Below are 19,037 nucleotides of genomic sequence, written 5' to 3'. Positions count from 1 at the left end.
TGATTTACTCAACTTTATTTATTGTTAAATTTGAAAATTTACATAAATACTATTTACAATTACAAAATGAATGCCATTAGATGTGTCTCGAACCAGTTTGCCGAACGCAAGTGCCTTTGTGTGCGAAGAAGTAAGTGTGAATTAACTAAATTAGCGCAGTTAATTGCTCGTATAGTATGTGTTTATATGCATATATCACAGATACTTAAAAATTCTCTACAAATTTATCAAACGAATTGTGTGTGTGTGTGGCTAATTACATTAATTAACTATTAATGTGTGTGCACGGATTAATTATTTGGCCGAGTATAAGTTATTGAAAGTCGAAGGTCCAAAGGGATTAGGCAAATTCTTAAAACTAATGCTTCGCTCCTTCAAATTCACAGGATACTAGCACTAATACAACGTGTTGTTTCCTCAAGATCTTATGCGGTAGCTATCTAAAATTATTAAGTTGCATGGATTAAGCACTTAAGGTAGGAAATGTTTGTCTTAAGACAAAAAGTTCGCTTGATTTATAACACGGTGGAGTAGTAGTAGCTGGCATCATTATACTCGTACTCAACGTTCTCCACTCGAAAGATGAATGAGCTCGTGCGGTGTGCGTTTATTTCGAGTCATTAAACTTGGAGCCGTATGACTCAGGCCCCGGGCCCCAAAAAACGCATGACAAGCAACCCAAAGTGGGCGGCTCAGATGTCTGGGCCCCACCACCGCACCACCGCACCACCACCACCATCGAGACTTGTTCGTCTCGCAGAATTTCAGCGGTTGTGTGTGAATATGCTAATTAAAGTTATAAAGCGAAATAATTTATGATATGGTAGGAAATAAAGTTTTATTGCCATACTTAAGCTACATTTATTGCAAAATAATTAGTGTAGTTATCGCTATCTGTTAAACGTACTCGTAATCGTAATCGCGGATTGCCCGCCAACTTGCACTTGTCCCGCCATCTCGAAATGTGTAAGTAGTTTCGCTTGCTATTTGGTATCTGGTAACTGGTAACTGCTAACTGCTCTCCACTAACCGGTTCAAGGTCGAATTACGACCCGGAACGCCCACCCTCCGTCAGATAGGCATTACTAGAGACGCCCATGTGCCCATGTCCATGTCCATGCCCGAGTCCATGTCCGTGTCCGTGGCCATGTCCATGACCGTGTCCGTAACCACTGTCCGTATTACTGTACAAAATGTTGACCATGGAAGCCACCGTCACCGGCGTGACGGAATGCATCGAGGAACTGTGGCTGCTCCCGCTGCTGCTGCTGCTGCCGCCGCTGCTGTTCAGCTTCATAGTGGGTGGTGTCTGGGGCGGAGTATCGGGCTGGATCTCGGGAAACCCCACCCGCTGCGGCGCCGGATGGATGTGAGTGGGTGGCAGCTTGCCGGTGGAGGAACTGGAACTGCTGCTGCTGGGCAGATGCATGCCCATGGCCTCGGTGTACGCCGTAGGTATCCGCGAATATGGCGATCCGCCGGCGTAGCTGCTCATCATACTCAGCGGCGAACCGAGCTCCATCGAGTGGTGCGGATGATGGTGGTGCGGGTGGTGGTGCTGCTGTTGCTGCTGCTGCTGCAACTGCTGCAGCTGTTGTTGCTGATGCTGGAGCGGCTGATGGGGCAACTGCTGGTCCGCCGATGAGGGCGGATAGAAGTTCTGGCCGAGGTACGCCGCGGTGGGCGGTGGTGTCTTGCAGGCGGCTGTGTCGGCCACGCTCCAGATCTTGGGCTTGCTCGCCGGAACTGGGATGCCACAGTCTCTGCTCAGCGGGTTTTTTTGGGCCGCAAAGTCACCCGATTCCTCCTGGCCATAGCCACCCGGATGATAGTACGGCTCCATTTGATGGTGCTGCAGCTGCTGCTGATTCTGCTGCTGCTGCTGCTGCTGTTGGTGGTGTTGCATTTGCTGGGGATGCGGGTGCGTATGCGTGTTGTGGGATTGCGCATACGAACTGTAGGCCGCGTGCATGGGATGGGCGCCGGGAGGCGTGGCATAAGGCGCCAGTCCACGCATGGCCACCAGATTGTGTGGCTCCCGGTCCAGATCCAGTTTCTGGTCACCACTACTGTCCACGTCCTTCTCCGTCTTGCCCAGTTCGGATTTGATAAGTTGATTGCCGGGATCTAAAAGATTAGAGCGAGAGAGAGAAAGAGAGGGAGGGAGAGACCATGTGGAGACACAAAATAAATTTAATTAATTTCAAGTCACAGGCAGGAAGCAGACAAGTTCTTAGAGGACTGCAAAACTTGGCACTTCCAGGAGGTGGAACTCTTGGCAGCTGGCAGCTGGCAGTGGCAAAAACCCTTGAAATTGTTGGTGGGCGTTGATGCGTGCAACCCTCGCAGCCAGCGGAGAAAGCTTTCAGCAGCAAAAGACTCGAGTTTCCGCCGACTACCGCCCAAGTCCCCCGCCCCCTTTCTTCCGCCCCTATCCCTGCTGCGTTGCACCATTTCTATGTGTCGCCAACTCGAACAAGGCCACTTTGGAGACGGAGTACACGGAGAAAATGGGTCGACAAACCATTGGCTTATGGTCATCTTAACAGAAGAAACTTTATTCGAAAAAATCATTGCTCCCTTAGGATTTGATTGTAAAATCTTTTCGAAACTTGCATTTATTGAAATTTAAGGTCCTTGGATGTCTTATATATTTTGGCGCAGTGCATCTTGGAATCGGAGTGCGGGCGCAAGGCCACTTTGCCAACAATGTGCTGTCAACTTCCGGGGAGGATGTCGCCTAAGCAGTCAGACAAATAAACGGACGACGGACTACGGACGGACTTTATACGGACTTTGGAGCGGCGGACGGGCAGACGAATGTTGCATAACATTCGCCTCGCCACATAAATTGTACTTAAAAGCCCAGTGCCACAAATCTGCTAAAGGGGCGGGTCAGCCAGTCAGCCAGCCAGCCAGCTAGTCAGGCCAAGAAGGGCGTAGGAATCAATGGGGCAAGGCGTTTGGAAAACAATATGCCGGAGCTCAAGAAATTACAAAGAGATCGCTGAGGACTACTAATTGAGGAGGTCAGGAATGGGCAGGCACTTGGACTCACCGAAAGCTTCTGTAGAGAGTTTCCCACCGTCGCCGGCATCCTTTTCCTTCTCATCGTCGGACATCATGCCATCATCATCGTCCTCCGTCTTATTCTTGGGCTCCCACGTCATCTTGTTCTCCTTTTTCAGCCGGCGACGAGCATTGGCAAACCACGTGGACACCTGGGTGAGGGTCATCTTGGTGATGATGGCCAGCATGATCTTCTCGCCCTTCGTGGGATACGGATTCTTCTTGTGCTCGCTCAGCCAGGCCTTCAACGTGGCCGTGGATTCCCGCGTGGCGTTCTTCCGTCTGGCGGCGAGATCATAGTTGGGTCCGTATCTGCGGGTTGGAAATCATACATACACCCCGAATCAATATGGCTCTCATTGCAGAGTTGTAGTTGCGCCCTAATATCATGGCCACTAATGAGTTTGCTTAGGGCAACACCGATTTTCCGGCCTGCTATCAGCTTTTTGGGGTAAACAAAGTCCGCAGCACACACCTTAAAGACACTAATCAGTTATTGGTAACAATCGCTGATAAGAGTCGTACGCTACCCCCACCGCCGGAATGCATTTGCAACTTCCTCTCGTCTAGGTCAACATCAAATGGCAATGGAATTGGTATTCCTAGTCCCATTTCAACCAAAACCGCGCCCCGGGGCTCAAACTCTAAGCCAGACATACCCTTTTAAGCGATAAATAAAAAGAAACCCGGCAGACGACACGACGCGAAAGTTTTTGTCCCATGGCAACATTTTAAGCCCACTTAAGTTTCCCATTTGTATATTTGTACAGTGGAACTTCTTGAACTACAGCTCTATTGTTTCTTTTTTTGGTGCCTGGAACCCCATGAGCCACAACGATTGGTAAATAATCTGCTGATAATATCATTTGTAATTAAATGTTAGTTTAAATTTTACTGAAAGTCTGCCAAATGTGTTAGCCAATTGTCTTAGTTTTTAGATGCTCACCCGTAGGCCGCCAGCGTGGGATCGTAGGAATAGTATCCGGTGGTTGACTGCAGGCTGGCGGATGTCCAGGCGCTCATCTCGGTGCTGGGACTGGTGTCCTTGATGCCGTAGGGATTGCTCTGGAATTGAGTACGGCAATGGGCCATCAACGAATTAGTCACAACTGCTGGCAGCCGGAGGCAGTGAGCCCCGTGTAAGCTGGACTCTTTGGTAGCCAGTGAGTTTGTCAGCCCCCAGGTAATCAGGTAATCGTGGCAGTTACAAGTTACCGGGCCTAACGAGCTGACGGCCAACATGGCTATATCTGCTCGGCCTGTCGACTCGCATTTGCGCGGACTTCCGCCCAATGCACAAAGCCAATTAGTGGGACTTTCCGGCTACCCAGCGATTCCCATACCCACACCCGATCCTTACCAGAGGTGCGTAGAAGGCCGAGTTGTCCACTCCGATGCTGGGGTACGGGTTCTGTTCGTTGGAGGGATACGGTCCGCCGTAGACGCCAACTCCCACGCCGCCGGAGGGCAGGGCCATGCGGGAGTAGCCACCGATGGCGAGTCTGGCCGGATCGTACTGGCAGGAGCACACGGTTTGGCCGGACACGGGATCCGTGATGATGGGTCTGCCGTTCTCGCAACAGGATCCCCGGCTGGGCAAGTCCTGGGCGGCAGATGAAAGGCCAACGGGCACATCGCCACCGCCACCAACCACATCCTCCGCCGGCGATGTGGACAGACCCTTGTGGCCCGCATGATGCGACGACTGGGAAACTGCACCTGGACTCAGAGGACCGGCAGTCAGGCCGGTGGCCGTCGAGCCGCCCGAGGGACTCAGCGAAGCCTCATTCGTGCCGGACAGCGGTGATCCTCCGCCATGGCCGCTCTGGCTGTCGGTATTGGCGGTAGTCAGCTGCAAAGATGCCGAAGGGAAAAAAGAGCAAATTTTAGCAATGCCGAAAAAAGGAACTCGAACCCGAAAAAATGTGTGTACACTGAGCAAAATATCTATTTATATATAAATTAGAGGGTTTAAAGGAAGAGAGTGAAACATAATTAGTTCGTTCTCTTAATTCTTTAATGCAAACCTATTAATAACTATTTAGATGGCTTGAACTTCTTAGCAGAGGTGTTTATTTATTTAACCCCATTTTTCTCTCAGTGCACGAACAGGTGAAGTTGGCAGGACCAGCAAGAGCAAAGAGAAGAGAAGCGAAGGGACGAAGGAGAGGTAAGCGCAAAGGCATGTCCCTGCCGACCGACCAGGTCGAAATCAACAAAGCAGATTAAGATGATAACTCCAAATGTCAAAATATTTTATTGGCCTGGCGCATTTTGCGATCCGTTCCATCTATTTTCACTTCATTAATTTTCAATTTATCACAGTCAGATTTCAGATACCGCTTCTTCGTCCCAAGCCGAGCACATCGCACATTGGGCACCGGGAATCCAGAATCCAGAATCGGGTCTCTTTTGAAGAGGGTTCTGTTCGGTTCGGTTCTCGAGCGTCCCGAGTTGAGTATCAGTGGACCGATCGATCGAGCGGGAATGGGCACGGCCCTGGCCAAAAGGGCAATCAAATGATGAGGGACAGGGCAGGTAGACTCCGCTCTCTCGCCGCACTGCCCTCCTCCTCCTCCTCCTCCTCCTCCACCACCACCGATATGACCCCCTATATGGCATATCCTCTGCTGCGATAACCGCAGCGAATCGGAGACATCTGAGCCGTTGGCTGCTTTCCAAACTCGTGATCGGGAATCGATCGATCTGAGCTGGAAAATCCCGAAATATAGATGATGACTGACTGTCAGATTCCACTTCACGCGCTTTCAAATCGGTTATTGCATCTGACAGCGATGCCTAATAACAGTATCTCTCATACTTATATGCATAATCAAGTGGCTACCGTAACGTGTTGGCCAAATTTCTCCGCCTATCGCGGCTACTGAACGATTCTGCCCATGTGATTTAAATAATAATGGTAATTGAAGGCTAAACAAGCTGATTCGCCAACACCTCCTGTCGACTATCTAATCATCGGGGCCATTTCGCAGCAGCGTCGAAAAAGCAGCAGGAAATTGTTGCATAATGAAGGTGTTTCATGAATGAAATCTAATGAATACTGAATGAATGGAAGTGGCTCGTCGTCGACTGTCTCCACTAATGTACAAAACGCTGGGCGCGCTCATTTCTTATTATACTTTATATTCCTTCTCTTTATTTGTTTTTATTTTTTTGGTTTTTTCCTTGGCGATTCGAACATCAATTTCAGTTTTTGTGGCCGCCCATAAAAAACACATATCGGCGAGGACGAGGACAGGCGACTGGGATCTGGGGACCTGGACGCGAGCTGGACGCGGAGCTGGACTGGCTGGTCAAGTTCTCGTTTGGAACAGTGCTTATTATCGGCACGCAAGTCAGTTTATTTTTAATGGTTCCCACTCACCCACCACTGCAGAAATAAAACCAAAAAAAAAAGAATCGCAGGAAGTGCAGCGAAGAGCGCCCAGCCGCTGAGTTCATCGCAAGGTGACTGCAGATAGGATAAGCCACACTCTGTGGAAACAACTTGGAGGCACGGATTGGGTTCGGGATTGGGTATGGGTTAGGGATTGGGTTGGGTTGGGTTTCTATTCGGCGGAAATGTTGAAACTTGTCGGCAGCTCCTAAACGCTGCCTTAAAGTTGGGCGCTCTTTTTATGACTTTTTGGACAGTTTTGCAGTCGGTGTCAAATTGCGGCAAGTTTAATAAGCAATACTTTCCGGAGTTGCCACAAAGAATATTTTGTATTCACACTTGTGGCTATCTGCCATCTATCTTAATCACTTGGTGAGTTCGTATGAAGTTTCTTGCCTTCACATCAATTTAAACTGTATTTTATATACATTTTGTGGATACAAAAATGCTATAAATTTATTATTACTGATAGTAATATTCTTGGTACAAAAAATGTGAGTTGTAATAAAATGTATTGTAATTGATGTAATATTTACGAACATGTGTTGTTGAGCCATAATGTAATAAAACTAAACAAAATTAAGAGCACAAGAATCGATCAATAATAAATTGTGATCTTTAGCTTGCTATAAATATTATATATCTGTAATTAACTTACTTTTTATTGAGCATTCCTTAATGATTTAATTAATGGGGTTAAATGCTTTATATGAATAATTAAACATGTATAATAATATAGTACTCTATATATTAGATATTGTATCTAAAAACGGAATGTCAAGACCCACTATAAATTATTTTCGAGCAATACGTATGCATTCCAACTAAGAACTTCTCTTGTTATTGCTAATATCAATTTGTTAATAACCAGCAAAATCAAAGACCTGCAAAAACCAGTCATCAATATTTCCAGAATGTGTTTTCCTCTAATTACCAGTAAGAAACCATCAGAAGGGCAGGCAATCACCAGTAAGACAAGCAGTACGATCCCGAGTTTTATGCGCCATTACCAAAGTTCAAAGTGGCAATTCAACCTTGCATCTTTAGCCGCAAAACGCAAACATGGAATCTGCAAAACAGCTGGACAAGCGAAAGTCTAAACGAGCTGCAAAGCAACAATAACAAGAGCATAAAACCTAAACAAGATGGGAAAAAGCGGGCGAATATTCATTGACCGTAATTCGGATGAACCGGCATGGACATCGTGTAAATCTCTATCTCTGCCTTTGAAGTGCCCACATCCACAGCCACAGCCATATCCGCATCCAGATGCAGTTCCCAATGCACAGATGCAGATACGTATCTGCAGATACCTTTACCGATACCGCTACAGATGGCCACCCGCACCCATTGGGGCCAAGATGTTGGTGGAGCTGGTGCCGTCACTTTACGGTTATTAATTTTATGATTTATGTTAAAGCTCACGAGTCCGCCTACCAACTCCTACCAAACCCCCCCCATCCCATTGCCCATTGCCAATTCACGAACGCACGAGTACGATATGGTATGGTTAGGATGGTATGGTATGGTATGGTATGGTATGCTATGGCATGGTATAGGATGGCATGGGATGGCACGGTATGGGATAGTCAAGACAAAGGAGATCGGCATTGTTGTGGTTATTGGGTGCTGCTGTTGTTTCTGCTACCGCTGGAGATGCGTTTATGGATTTGGTTTTTGCACTCCTAACAACAACGACGATTGCGAAACAAAAGCTATTGGGTTGGGGTTGGGTAGTTGGGGGGCTTTCCTTCTGTTGAAGGGGGGGTTGCTTGACGCCAGGCCAGAACAATAAGCGAAAATATGAGGATCCCAGCTCGGCGACAAGGAAGCTGAAAATGCGAAGGAGTCCCTACATACACAAACACATGTTCGCATTCGAGTTTGCAGTCAGTCCGCTTGGATTTGGCATATTCTCACATTCATCCGCAGGATTGCGTTGCCAAACGAGTACGCCATATTCATACAGATACCCAGGCCCACTTTAAAAGGGTGCACTGGGAAAAAATATTGTCACAAAACCTCATATTAAATCAGGCAATAAAACGGCTGAAGAAGTTCAATAGTATGTATGCCTTCATTTCAAATGTCTAACAATTCTCACTTTCTACTTGAAATCTAAATACATTTAACCACTACTATTTTACTGAATATATTAAGATTAAATCATTTGAATTTATTTATATATATATAGAACTTGTAGAAAAAAACCTTGCTGAACAAGAATTTTTAAAATGAATTAAATTTATGAATAATTTTTATTTGATACCTAAATTAATGGTATGAATATAAGTTTTATGCTAGTAAACAGCTAACTTTACCGATTTATGGTTCTATTTCGCTTCTATTTCTTTTAAATATTTTTGAAAATTAATCACAAATCCCCACCGACTGCCCACATTTTTTCTCGCCGTGCATTGAATGGCCAAAGGGACGACAGGCTCCAAAGTGCGTTTTTGCTAATGCGAATAAGTTGCTCGGTTTTTTGTGTGGCTCGCTTATTGAATTAAGTTGGGGCGCAGAATACTATGGTTCGCAGTGGAACAACTCTTTCGCAACTCAACTGCGGTCTCAATGTTTGCATTAAAAATTCATAAATCAATTATGGAATGCACACTGCGAAATATTAGTTTTTTCTCGCATCATTTACGGGCTTGTCCTTTTGCGTCCCGATGGGGATGGAGATGGGGGTTTCAGATGGAGCCTATGCGGATCCAGGACTCGACATCGTCGCGCACTTTTTGCTGCCTTAGAATTTTAGTTATTTTGCCATGAAATGCGTGAACAGCTCGCATGGGAAGTTAAGAATTCGATGTGCGATGTGTGCCTGCAAGTTCTTTTGCTACTGCCAACTGTCAGCCGTTGATTAAATTCATATATTGTCGTTTTTTTTTTTCGGAATGCCGTCTTGGCGTCGAAATTAAAATTAAATTAATGAGAGCCCGAGTGTGTGCACTGCATAAATTTGGCACCCGAATGCCATATCAACTGACCAGTCTTTCATTGGGCTTAGTAGCACTTAGTGGCTTTTAGTAGCTTTAGTAGCCGTATGCAAATGAGCCAAAACGATGACAAAATTCTGGTTGGTTCTTAATCGATCGCAAGGCCAAAGGCTTTTTGCACATCTCCGGCCATAATTATAGTCGATAATCTGAGCGTTCATTATTTTAATTATTGTAATTTACCAAGTTTGCATATTATAATAAATGGTGCAGCACTCCGCCGGCGGCTTCATTAGCATAAATTTATGCCAGCCAACGTGGTCAGGAATATTGTATACATACATATACATATATATGTATGTATATACAAAAGGTATATAAATTGGCAGCAGGATAAACGCACTAGCATTGACGCATTTGACCACATAGTAGTCGTTGAACATGGCTTACACGGGCATTGCAAGGGCTTTGTAGCTGCAAGTGTTTCATTCCCCCCTCCGTTTGGGCCAACTAATTTGAATTACTGAGCTCCGAATACCGGGTAATTATGACCAGACCTCGGACGATGCACTGCCACCGGAATGCCCCACCAGACCCCCGCCCCACCCTTCGGTTACCAGCGATTTGCATCCAAGGCGGTGACGGCTGTCCTAAATTGTGAAACATTTCTTGGCGGCGGGGCGGCCATTATGGCTATATCCGCATATATATATATATTATATATATATGTATATATATAGGGATCCAGGAGCCCCAACCGTTGCCAAAGTGCTTGAATATTCATGTGCAGTGGCTGCTCCCCAAACCCGCCGGCTTAATATGTAAATTTAAAGTTATTTCGCACCGTCCATTATTAAAGATTTCCCTTTTCGCACATGCCAAAATATTCAACTGACTCAGTTTCTGGTTTTATGAAACATCTTTTGTGTGTGTGCCAAATATTATTTTAGTCCGCACTCAATAAATAGTAGATTCGAGTGTCTTTTGAAATGATTAAGTTATGGCTGCATATTGAAATGGCACAGCTGTAAATCATAATATAATAAATACATGCAACGAAATTAATAAATTTAATTTCATGGCCAATATAAATTGTTATGATTCAGCCATTTGTGTATTTAAATTTAAGGCAGCCAGTAGCAATAATTTAGAAATTTGCTCTTCCAACTGGTTTTTCGCATCCTACTAAATTTAAATTAATGTATTTACAAATCTTCAGTTTCTACTCACAATACTTATTGTAAGCAAAGTGCTCTTTATAATAAGGTATTTATGGCCTTCATTTTGAACACAAATTATGAGATTACAAAAATACTTCGAATAATGTTCTTAATTGATTTTGAATTTGTTACTTTTAAAATTGAATATATTATTTGCAAAATCTGAAAGGAGTAACATTTTCAAAGCAAATACTTCTAAAAACTGTAATGTTTGTATTTATAAGATATAATATTGGATCCATAATAATGGATTCCAAAAAAAGGAAAGTCTGTGCTAAGTAACCGTTTAAAACTTAAGTTAAGTTTCAATTTCATAGGCTTGTACTTAAGGTACATATAAAATAAGTTCCCAAATATTCAATACACTTGCTCACTAATCAATAAAGGGTAAACAGTTAATCTTTAAACAATAAACCCACCTGATTTGCCGTCGGGTAGCCAGCGTATCCAAACTGCGCATATGCAGCCATTGTCTCGCTGCCTGAGTTGGCCTAAAGAGCGGCGACACGCGAGTTCACTGTGCCGGGGCTTCACTGTGGGGCGTCCCTCGTTGTTTGCTTATTGTTTTCTTATTTTTTTTTTCGACTGTGCGGATGTCGCTGCGGATGCGGATGCTGGCGGAGCCCTCGAAAAAGGGGTGGCCAAGGATGTGGGGATGTTGCTGGGTGGTTAAGGGAGGTTCAAGTGGGTGGCCAGTGGGTGGTTGGTTGGGTGGCTGGGCGGATTTGGCGTGCGTGCTCGACGGCTAAGCACTCTGGGCGCTTTTGTTGTTTGCTGGCTTGTTGGGTGTTGTGCTTTTGTTGTTGTTGTTGCTGCTGGCTGGCCTTGTTGAAAATTGATAAAACAAATTGTCGATGTCGAGCAGTTCTGTTAATGTCGCCGGAGCCGGAAAATGTTTTGTTTGTTTTGTGTGACTTTGCTGTTTTATTTCGCTCGTCCGTTTTCATCCGTTTTAACTCGATTTTTATTGACTCTGTTTGACTCTTTGGCGGCCGGTTACCAAAATGGTTAAAAAAAGACACACACAGATGACAGCCGGGCAAACCAAATTGGCTTCAAGTGTTTGCCGCAAACAGATTTACAAATGTACGCGGCTCTTCAGTCTTCGGTCAAAAGAATGTGTCAGCGGGTCTTAAGTGTTTGGTTTGCTAGTTTACCCACTGATTGGGGATGTATTTTAGTATTTTCAACACCGTGTCCAATATTTTTGAAGTCAGCTTAGGAAACTTTTTGATATGTGATCCATTTTTATATAGACAGTTTCGAAGTTATGGCGAGTTTCTATTGGATATTTAACGAGACATTTCTATAGAGGTTTGCCTGTCTTTTCGGGTCTCTTTTTTTCGTATTTACTTTTATCATAACTATTGCACGCACTTCATTATCTACGTCGGTTGCATCTGCCGATCCGATCCGCTGGCAATGCTCCAGTAAAAACGGGTTCCGTTCCAACCTGTCAGCGGTATCTCCACGGTGACGACGGCAGTGACTGCGACTCAATAACCGACTGTGACTTATCCGGTGACTGTAACTCGTTCGTCGGTACTTTCGTTTCGGCTTTTTTTCGAGTTTTCTGGGCGACGCGGCGGAGATGCCAAGATGCGAAGATGCGCACCTATTCGCGTTTCGGAACAAACTGTTTTTCGGCCGCTCAGCGAGCAGCGCGGTTGCGTGTGACAGAGATGGCAGCAGCGGTGCGAACGGGATGGCTGCAGGGCCGCGAGAGAGCCAGCCAGTTAGGCGCTCTCCCATTGGCCAGCGTTCCAATCAGACTGGCAGCCACGAGTAGCAGCTATCTCGCTTGCACGTATGTGAGAGGCCTGGTAACGAGCGAGATGGGTAGACTCTCTGGGGCTGTTGTTGCTTTGTTCGTTGAGAACGCCCACCTCCAAGCACTGGAAAGTCGACGCTCTCTTTCTGCCGTCCCCTCTCTGTCGACGTTGGAAGCGATTTCATGGCGGACCACGATCGAAAGGCTTCCCAATTGGATATTGTAGCCAAAGTTGGCCAAGAATTTTCCGATTTTGATAAAAAAGTACAATACAAAAATAATTGGAAAACTAGCAAAGAGTTGCTGAAGATTTGCTATCATAATAACTGGTCAAAATGCGTCCGGGCATACATACATTCGTGGGAAGGAATTGCATTTTTTTTAGCATCTCAAAAAATCAAACTTAAATTTAATGAATTAAATATAATTTTAAAGAAAATACGATATATTAGAAATATTTTTCAAGGCGAATGGGGATACAATCTCCTTAATATTGAATAGTTAAATGTTTTATTTGATTCCCTTCAAATCATACTTTGAAAATTTCAAGAGACAATTTTTAATATTTAAATAAACACAACATAAAAATAATCTGTGGCAAAAACAACAAAAAATAATATTATTCGTTTTATTTAGACATAACATAAAGCAAAGGAAATATAAACGTTTTAATGTTTTAATAAACATATTTGCTTTTTTAACATGGCTCTCAATAAATGGAGAGAAAACTTGGAAAATCTAAAAACTAATAAAATTAAATTATTTTAGAAGTTCTGCTTGTGCAAGTAATAGGAAGCCAAAATCGATTTCTATTTAAACAAAATAAATCTGTAAGTTATTGGTAACATCAACCACATTTAATGATATTTCATTTATTTTCAAATAACTACAGCGTGTGTGTATTTTTTTAAAAATAGCTTGATATATGCACTGCACATTGTACATTTTCCATAAAAGTGCTTAATGCTCCAATATCTCAAGGCCAAATCTCGAAAATCGCAGCTAATTGGAACTAGCTAATCGTAACAAGATACCGAAATGGGAGAAAAAACAAACAAACAATACGATTCCATTCGATCCGAGGAAGGGGGCGTGGTCGGTCCACTCGAGGGTCCTCGAGTCGAGTGCGTTCTAATTAATGGTATGCGTTGCGGGCGGGGAGGGGAATTTTGGGGGAATTTCTGTAAAATGAGTATTTTGATGTTTTGGGGTGTTAACGCGCTGCCATTTATTATAAATGCGAGTGCATCTCAAAGTCAAAGGAGACGCACATGTGGCACTTTTTTTCGGTACTTACAAACGTACGCATATTTAAATGTGTGTGCAGCAATGTGTCATTTGCATAGGAAAATGAAAATGCACCGGGTATTATTTTTTGGAAAAGTGCCCGAATGCCCAAACTCGTGATCGGTACTCAATTGCTGGACGCTCTTGGCGGCGCCACGAAATTCTACACCCACTTCATGAGTCTGGGGATCTGGAATACGAAAGGATGCACATGAAAGAAACGCATTTGAGAATAAAGTATTTATCCATGAAATTTAAAGCAGTAGTAAAATGTATGCTTTTAAAAATTTAATTTCTAAAGAGCCAAATTGTGATTGGTTTGAAAGTTGTAAATAGTTATTCTTTAATTAAAAACAACATAAATAAAAAATATAGTCATATATTTAAACAATTTCTGAATCACCAAATAAGCTGGTTTAAATGGTGTGATTTCTATTTGAGTTTCTATATTTCGGCTTGAGTAGATGAACAGATGAACGTTTCAAAAAATATATAAAACATACAAAAAAACATATGCTTATATTAAATAAATACTAAATATTTAAGAAAATATCTAAAAAGAATAAGATGCTAATTTGAGCATATTTTAACTAAAGCTAATATTTTCTGCAGTGCTTACCTCCTTGAATCAATATCTCTGAGTGATTTGTTTGATGACTTCGGACATGTGAACTGTGGCACATGTCGCATATCCTTGGGAGCACCTAGCCCGTGCCCATAAGTGTCCTGATCCCAGGATTCCCATTGTCTGAGCTCTGCTTTCATTTAGTGCAGCACACACACTCGAACATTGCTCACTCGGTGGACAGGACATGCAGATTATATTGAAAACAATTTAAATGTAGATTTTGGCGTTAAGAGATATTATTCTTCGACGCCAGGTGCGTTGGTTCAGAGACACTCGCACACACACACTCCAACAAATTTAACTGCTAATGTGTGTGAGTGGGTGGGTGGGCGTGCAGTGGGCGTGAGTGGGTGGCATGTATACAGCTGCACAGAGAGTTGCAGGCAGAATATTCAACACCCACCTCCTTCCACAGAAAGGCTTCTTACTTAAGTGTTGTTTCATGTCACCTGGAAAGCATTTGGACATGAAATTGTCGCTTTTCAGTATGTGGCACACACACAGATACTCACACATACAGTTTCCTCTCGGCGAAAAATCTTCTGCCGCACAGACACACACGCACACACATGCAAAGGCGAAAGGATAGTGCTTCTGGTGAATATAATAAAATCCTTTTCGCAAAACGATAAACGATAAAGTCACCGTAACAAGCACAAAAAGGACTCTCTCTCTTCATGCAAATTGCTTTAAATGAATTTGTTTTCGTTTGTGTTTTCGGTTTGCACACTTGGAGTTGGAGCTCCAGTTTAAGCCACGACTCCAAGGGGAGCCATGTTGGGTGTACTCAACACTAAAGATTCTGTTACAAATTGGCCATAATCCCCGGGCATAATATTCTCCATTTTTGAGCCGGAAAACTCTATCGACAGATAGCCAGCCAGTGGGTGGGAGCTCCACGCACCACCAATCAGTGTTTGGCGTTATCAGCCATTCTAGATAAGAGTCACACTATCATCACCTGGCCATCTTATCGATGGCACTCGAAAATGAAATTGCTGATCAAACAGAGCAGCAACACCAGCAAGAACAAACACATTCATAAATGGAAACATACTTATTTACTCACTTCTCAAAACAAATCAACAAATCGGTGCTCTTTGTGCCTCAAGTGCCGATCGCGCTCGGAGTCAAAAGCAACCGATTTGGAATGGGAACGACTATAGCTATTGGGAATGGGAATGGGAATGGGCATAGGTAGGGGACCCTTTCCTCCGAATTCTTTGCGCGTGCGTTCCCTTTTGTCGGCGTTTTGACATCGACATCCCATCCGCAGTCACGATTGATTGTCGTCGCAACAATTGACGTGATTCCGAATCTCCAATTGGTTTTCTGCTCGGCTACTCCGCTCCAGAAATATCGCTGCCCCGCTCGGCACGTGATAAGTAGGTTCGGTCATAGTTAGCTAGTTACATATGGATGGATTGTTGGACCCTGGGCAATTATAAGTAGATGCTTTGTATGGACAGCTGTCCGTCCGTCGGTGGCATGCGTCACGACCGACATTGCCACATGCCCCTGGACTGTGGCTGGCTTCCCGAAGTGATGAAGATCTAGGTGTTTGGCATGATTAGCACGTAGAAAGTGGCTCGCGGTGTCACCAATTTGAATGCCTTATATAAAAATGTTAAAATCAAAAGATAAACAAGTGCCATTAAGATGTCTTACTCTACAGCTAATAAGGAACACAAATAACACCAACGAAATAAAAATAAATCTTTATTAGGCACTGAACTCAACTTTGATTCTGCTTAATTGACTACAATCCTGGTTGTGTCCTTGCGCATCCGTTGGAACAAGAAAAGTTTCCTCCACCGGTGCGGCAGGATGTGGCCACGTTGAGTCCCTCAAGTGGGAGTGGCATGCGAAGTTTCAAGCACACACCTGTACTTCAGAGAACCGAAAATGAGTTCAAGGATATACAAAGTTTACGAAATCACCGAAAAGTTCACTCGTTACAACACACAAAAAAAGTACGCTATAAAAGCGGATAATTACAAACTTTGAGCAGACAGCGAAATGTTTGGCAATAGCTTGTCAAATGGCAACTACTTAACTTTTAGCCAAACTAATTGAAAGGTGTTAAAATTTATCGGCCAACTAACTAGATCTTACACAATTTTTATGCCAGTTATATTAATAATTTAAAGGTAATTACATATATGTTTTATAGGACTTGTAAAAAAAAGAAAGAAAATTCCAAGAAGCACATATTGTGGCAAGTTAATTTATTTGACAGCTTCTTCATGGCATTTAACACTCTCATTACCAAATACACTTGTGCAAATGCCAACTTATAAATAGACATCGTATATATATATATATAAGTAGATCGGCCCCCATGACGGATTGACTATGATAGCACAATTATAAATAATGTCCACTTATCCCGGCGAAGGAAATGGAAATTGGAATGGAAAACGTAGCCAAGGGAAGCCGAAGTGCGAGATTCATGTTTGCCACCCAGCAAGTGAACAACATGCGCGAATTTTGAAATTAAATTCCGTGTCATTCCGTGTAAATCATTTGCAAAATTGCCGCAATGTCGCAAGTGCATCTAGTTGGAGCGTCGGCCGTGGCAATTTATCAAAAATAAATCATGTTGACGAGTTTGCCTGGGCCACGTTAAGGCCAATTGCCAGTGCGGCATTACGGATCCGGTAATTGTGGATCCACATGGATGGCTGGCAATGGTGATGGTGCACCCAGGGAGTACGTAGTACCAGGGTCTGAGTTTACATACCTGTCGCCATAGTCGGCTGGGCCGTAATAAATTGCAGATTAGTTTGCAAATCGCACAGTGCGTCATTGAAATATGCGTACGCTTCAGCTGGTCGTGTGTATTAGTGCCCGTTGATGCACCTTGACAGGCACTTTGCAGTCGGAGTTTTCACGGTATATGCATACATATATCCCCCTCTATTTCCACCCAAATCCCCCGCCCCCTGGAAAATTCCGCCCATTTAGCGACGCAGCTCAGTAATTAGTGCATCATCCCGTGTTGCGCATTTCGGTACATCGCCACCGAGGGATGTCAGTTCACTTCACTTCAGTTCTGTGCAGTTCAGTGCCATGTTCATGTGTGCCAGCTTTGTTCATTCCACAAAGTTTTCATTTCCCCGGGCTAACGAGAATACTTTACTTTATTTTAAACATGTTTATTCCCGCACGGCGGGCAGGTCAATGGAAAGTCAAATTAAAAAATTAACAAAAAGTTAACTACTAAGGTGGAAAACATACCTGATATATTTGGCAATTATATATTTATATATCCACATTAAAGCCAAATAGGTTTTATAATATGCCTAAAACAAAAGAACTAGCGCGAAAACACGTAGTGACGAAGCGACTTCTTATAGATGTATACATACGTACTAAAAGATCTATTGCATTTTCAATATTCTAATTAATTAAACAGTTTACTTCATTAATTATCACTAGCGTTTAAAATCCATCCATTTTGATACGCTGAATAATTCAATCAAACTTATTTTAAATTAATTAGTTACACGCACTAACCACACACACATAGTACCTGATTGATTTATCATTTGGAAAATGTTTCATTTTCCGGCGTAACGAAAGTGATTATGACATTACTTGAAGGTGCATGTTGGTGTCCGCAATTCGTGTAGTTGAACGAACGCCCGTGCCGTCGTCACTATGTAGAAAAGTCAACTCGGAGAGCGAAACAAGATTTGAAAATTAACGCGAATCGATTAAAACAAATTGAAACAATGCCGAACCGGCTGCCAGCATTAGCATCGTAAACTAATTGCGGGCAAGTGTAAATGCCGCAACGCTCCGGCGGTAAAAAATGGTTTTCCACTGGTGACAACAGTCGCATGTCGCCGCACTTTAAAAGCAATCATCAATTATGCAGGCAGGCCTCAGTTCTGAGTTCACTTCGGCACTCGAACTCAACCCAAACTGAATCTCAAACACAAATGTCTCGGCATTAACGATGATTAGTCGCGGCCCAGAAGCCATCGACCCACTTAGCCAGGCTGATTGTTTTCGAGTGCGAGTCCTGCACTTTTCTGCACTTTTTCTCTGTCAATTTGGTGAAAAATGATCACTGAATATAAGCGACATTGAATCATTAGGTCATATTAGTTAAATCCATCACAATAGTTTTCTTTTCATATTTATATTGAGTGCTATAACTGAAGCACTAACTAGTCTGAAATGAATATCTTGAGTGATATTGGTTTCTCTGTACAATTCAAATAAAAAGAAACATATTTTTCATCGAGCTCAGTTCTTCAAAAATATAAATATAAGATGTGTACATTTCCAAGAATTAATTTAGAATTTTTTAAAATATTGTTTTCTATTTCTACCAATCCAGCTAATCAAAATATTTAGTGTTGATTAAGTCCGAAGTAATGTGTTTCAATGCTGGACATCTTTATCAACTTTCTACTTTAATTGAATACCCTTTCCCCAGTAAATCCGCTTCGTTCATGTGTCAGATCAGCTAAATAATCCCACCAATTCAGCAATCCAATGTCTGCCATGAGAAGAGCACTCCATTGGGTAAATAACATTTTACGGTCGCGCGTTCGTGAATTCAATAAATAATTATGTGTTGCGTTTACCAGGGCTCAGTGCAGGATGGTCAGGATGTGCGCCAAATGGTAGGGTGTGGCAAGTGGGGTAAGTGGACGGATATTGGGAGTATCTGGGTCTGCAGTTAATGTACCTTTTCGGCGGCAGCCAG

At 43.3% G+C, this 19,037-nt stretch overlaps 1 protein-coding gene across 1 annotated transcript; it reads right to left on the bottom strand.

Annotated features, from left to right (window-relative positions):
- Nucleotides 1-812: 812 nt before the first annotated feature.
- LOC117140190 (homeobox protein caupolican) lies at nucleotides 813-11,098 on the bottom strand. Its single transcript, XM_033302968.1, has 5 exons — nucleotides 11,048-11,098; nucleotides 4,430-4,921; nucleotides 4,016-4,134; nucleotides 3,059-3,381; nucleotides 813-2,127 (listed from the first exon to the last, which is right to left on the bottom strand). Exons 1-5 carry the CDS (start codon nucleotides 11,096-11,098, stop codon nucleotides 1,046-1,048), a joined length of 2,067 nt encoding a protein of 688 aa, XP_033158859.1. The 3' UTR covers nucleotides 813-1,045.
- Nucleotides 11,099-19,037: the final 7,939 nt, after the last annotated feature.

This window comes from Drosophila mauritiana, chromosome 3L, assembly GCF_004382145.1.
Source record: "Drosophila mauritiana strain mau12 chromosome 3L, ASM438214v1, whole genome shotgun sequence".
Lineage (NCBI taxonomy): Eukaryota > Metazoa > Arthropoda > Insecta > Diptera > Drosophilidae > Drosophila > Drosophila mauritiana.
Note: the sequence above shows the minus strand (reverse complement) of the source record. Positions and strands in the feature narration are given on the sequence as shown.

What these genes read in the sequence shown, in the direction of transcription:
- LOC117140190 (XM_033302968.1), bottom strand. Translation starts at nt 11,098, where the DNA reads ATGGCTGCATATGCGCAGTTTGGATACGCTGGCTACCCGACGGCAAAT. An exon ending in GCTACCCGACGGCAAATCAG is followed by an intron (nt 4,922 to 11,047) that starts GTGGGTTTATTG and finishes GCATCTTTGCAG; the next exon opens with CTGACTACCGCCAATACCGA. An exon ending in CGGCCTTCTACGCACCTCTG is followed by an intron (nt 4,135 to 4,429) that starts GTAAGGATCGGG and finishes ACTCAATTCCAG; the next exon opens with AGCAATCCCTACGGCATCAA.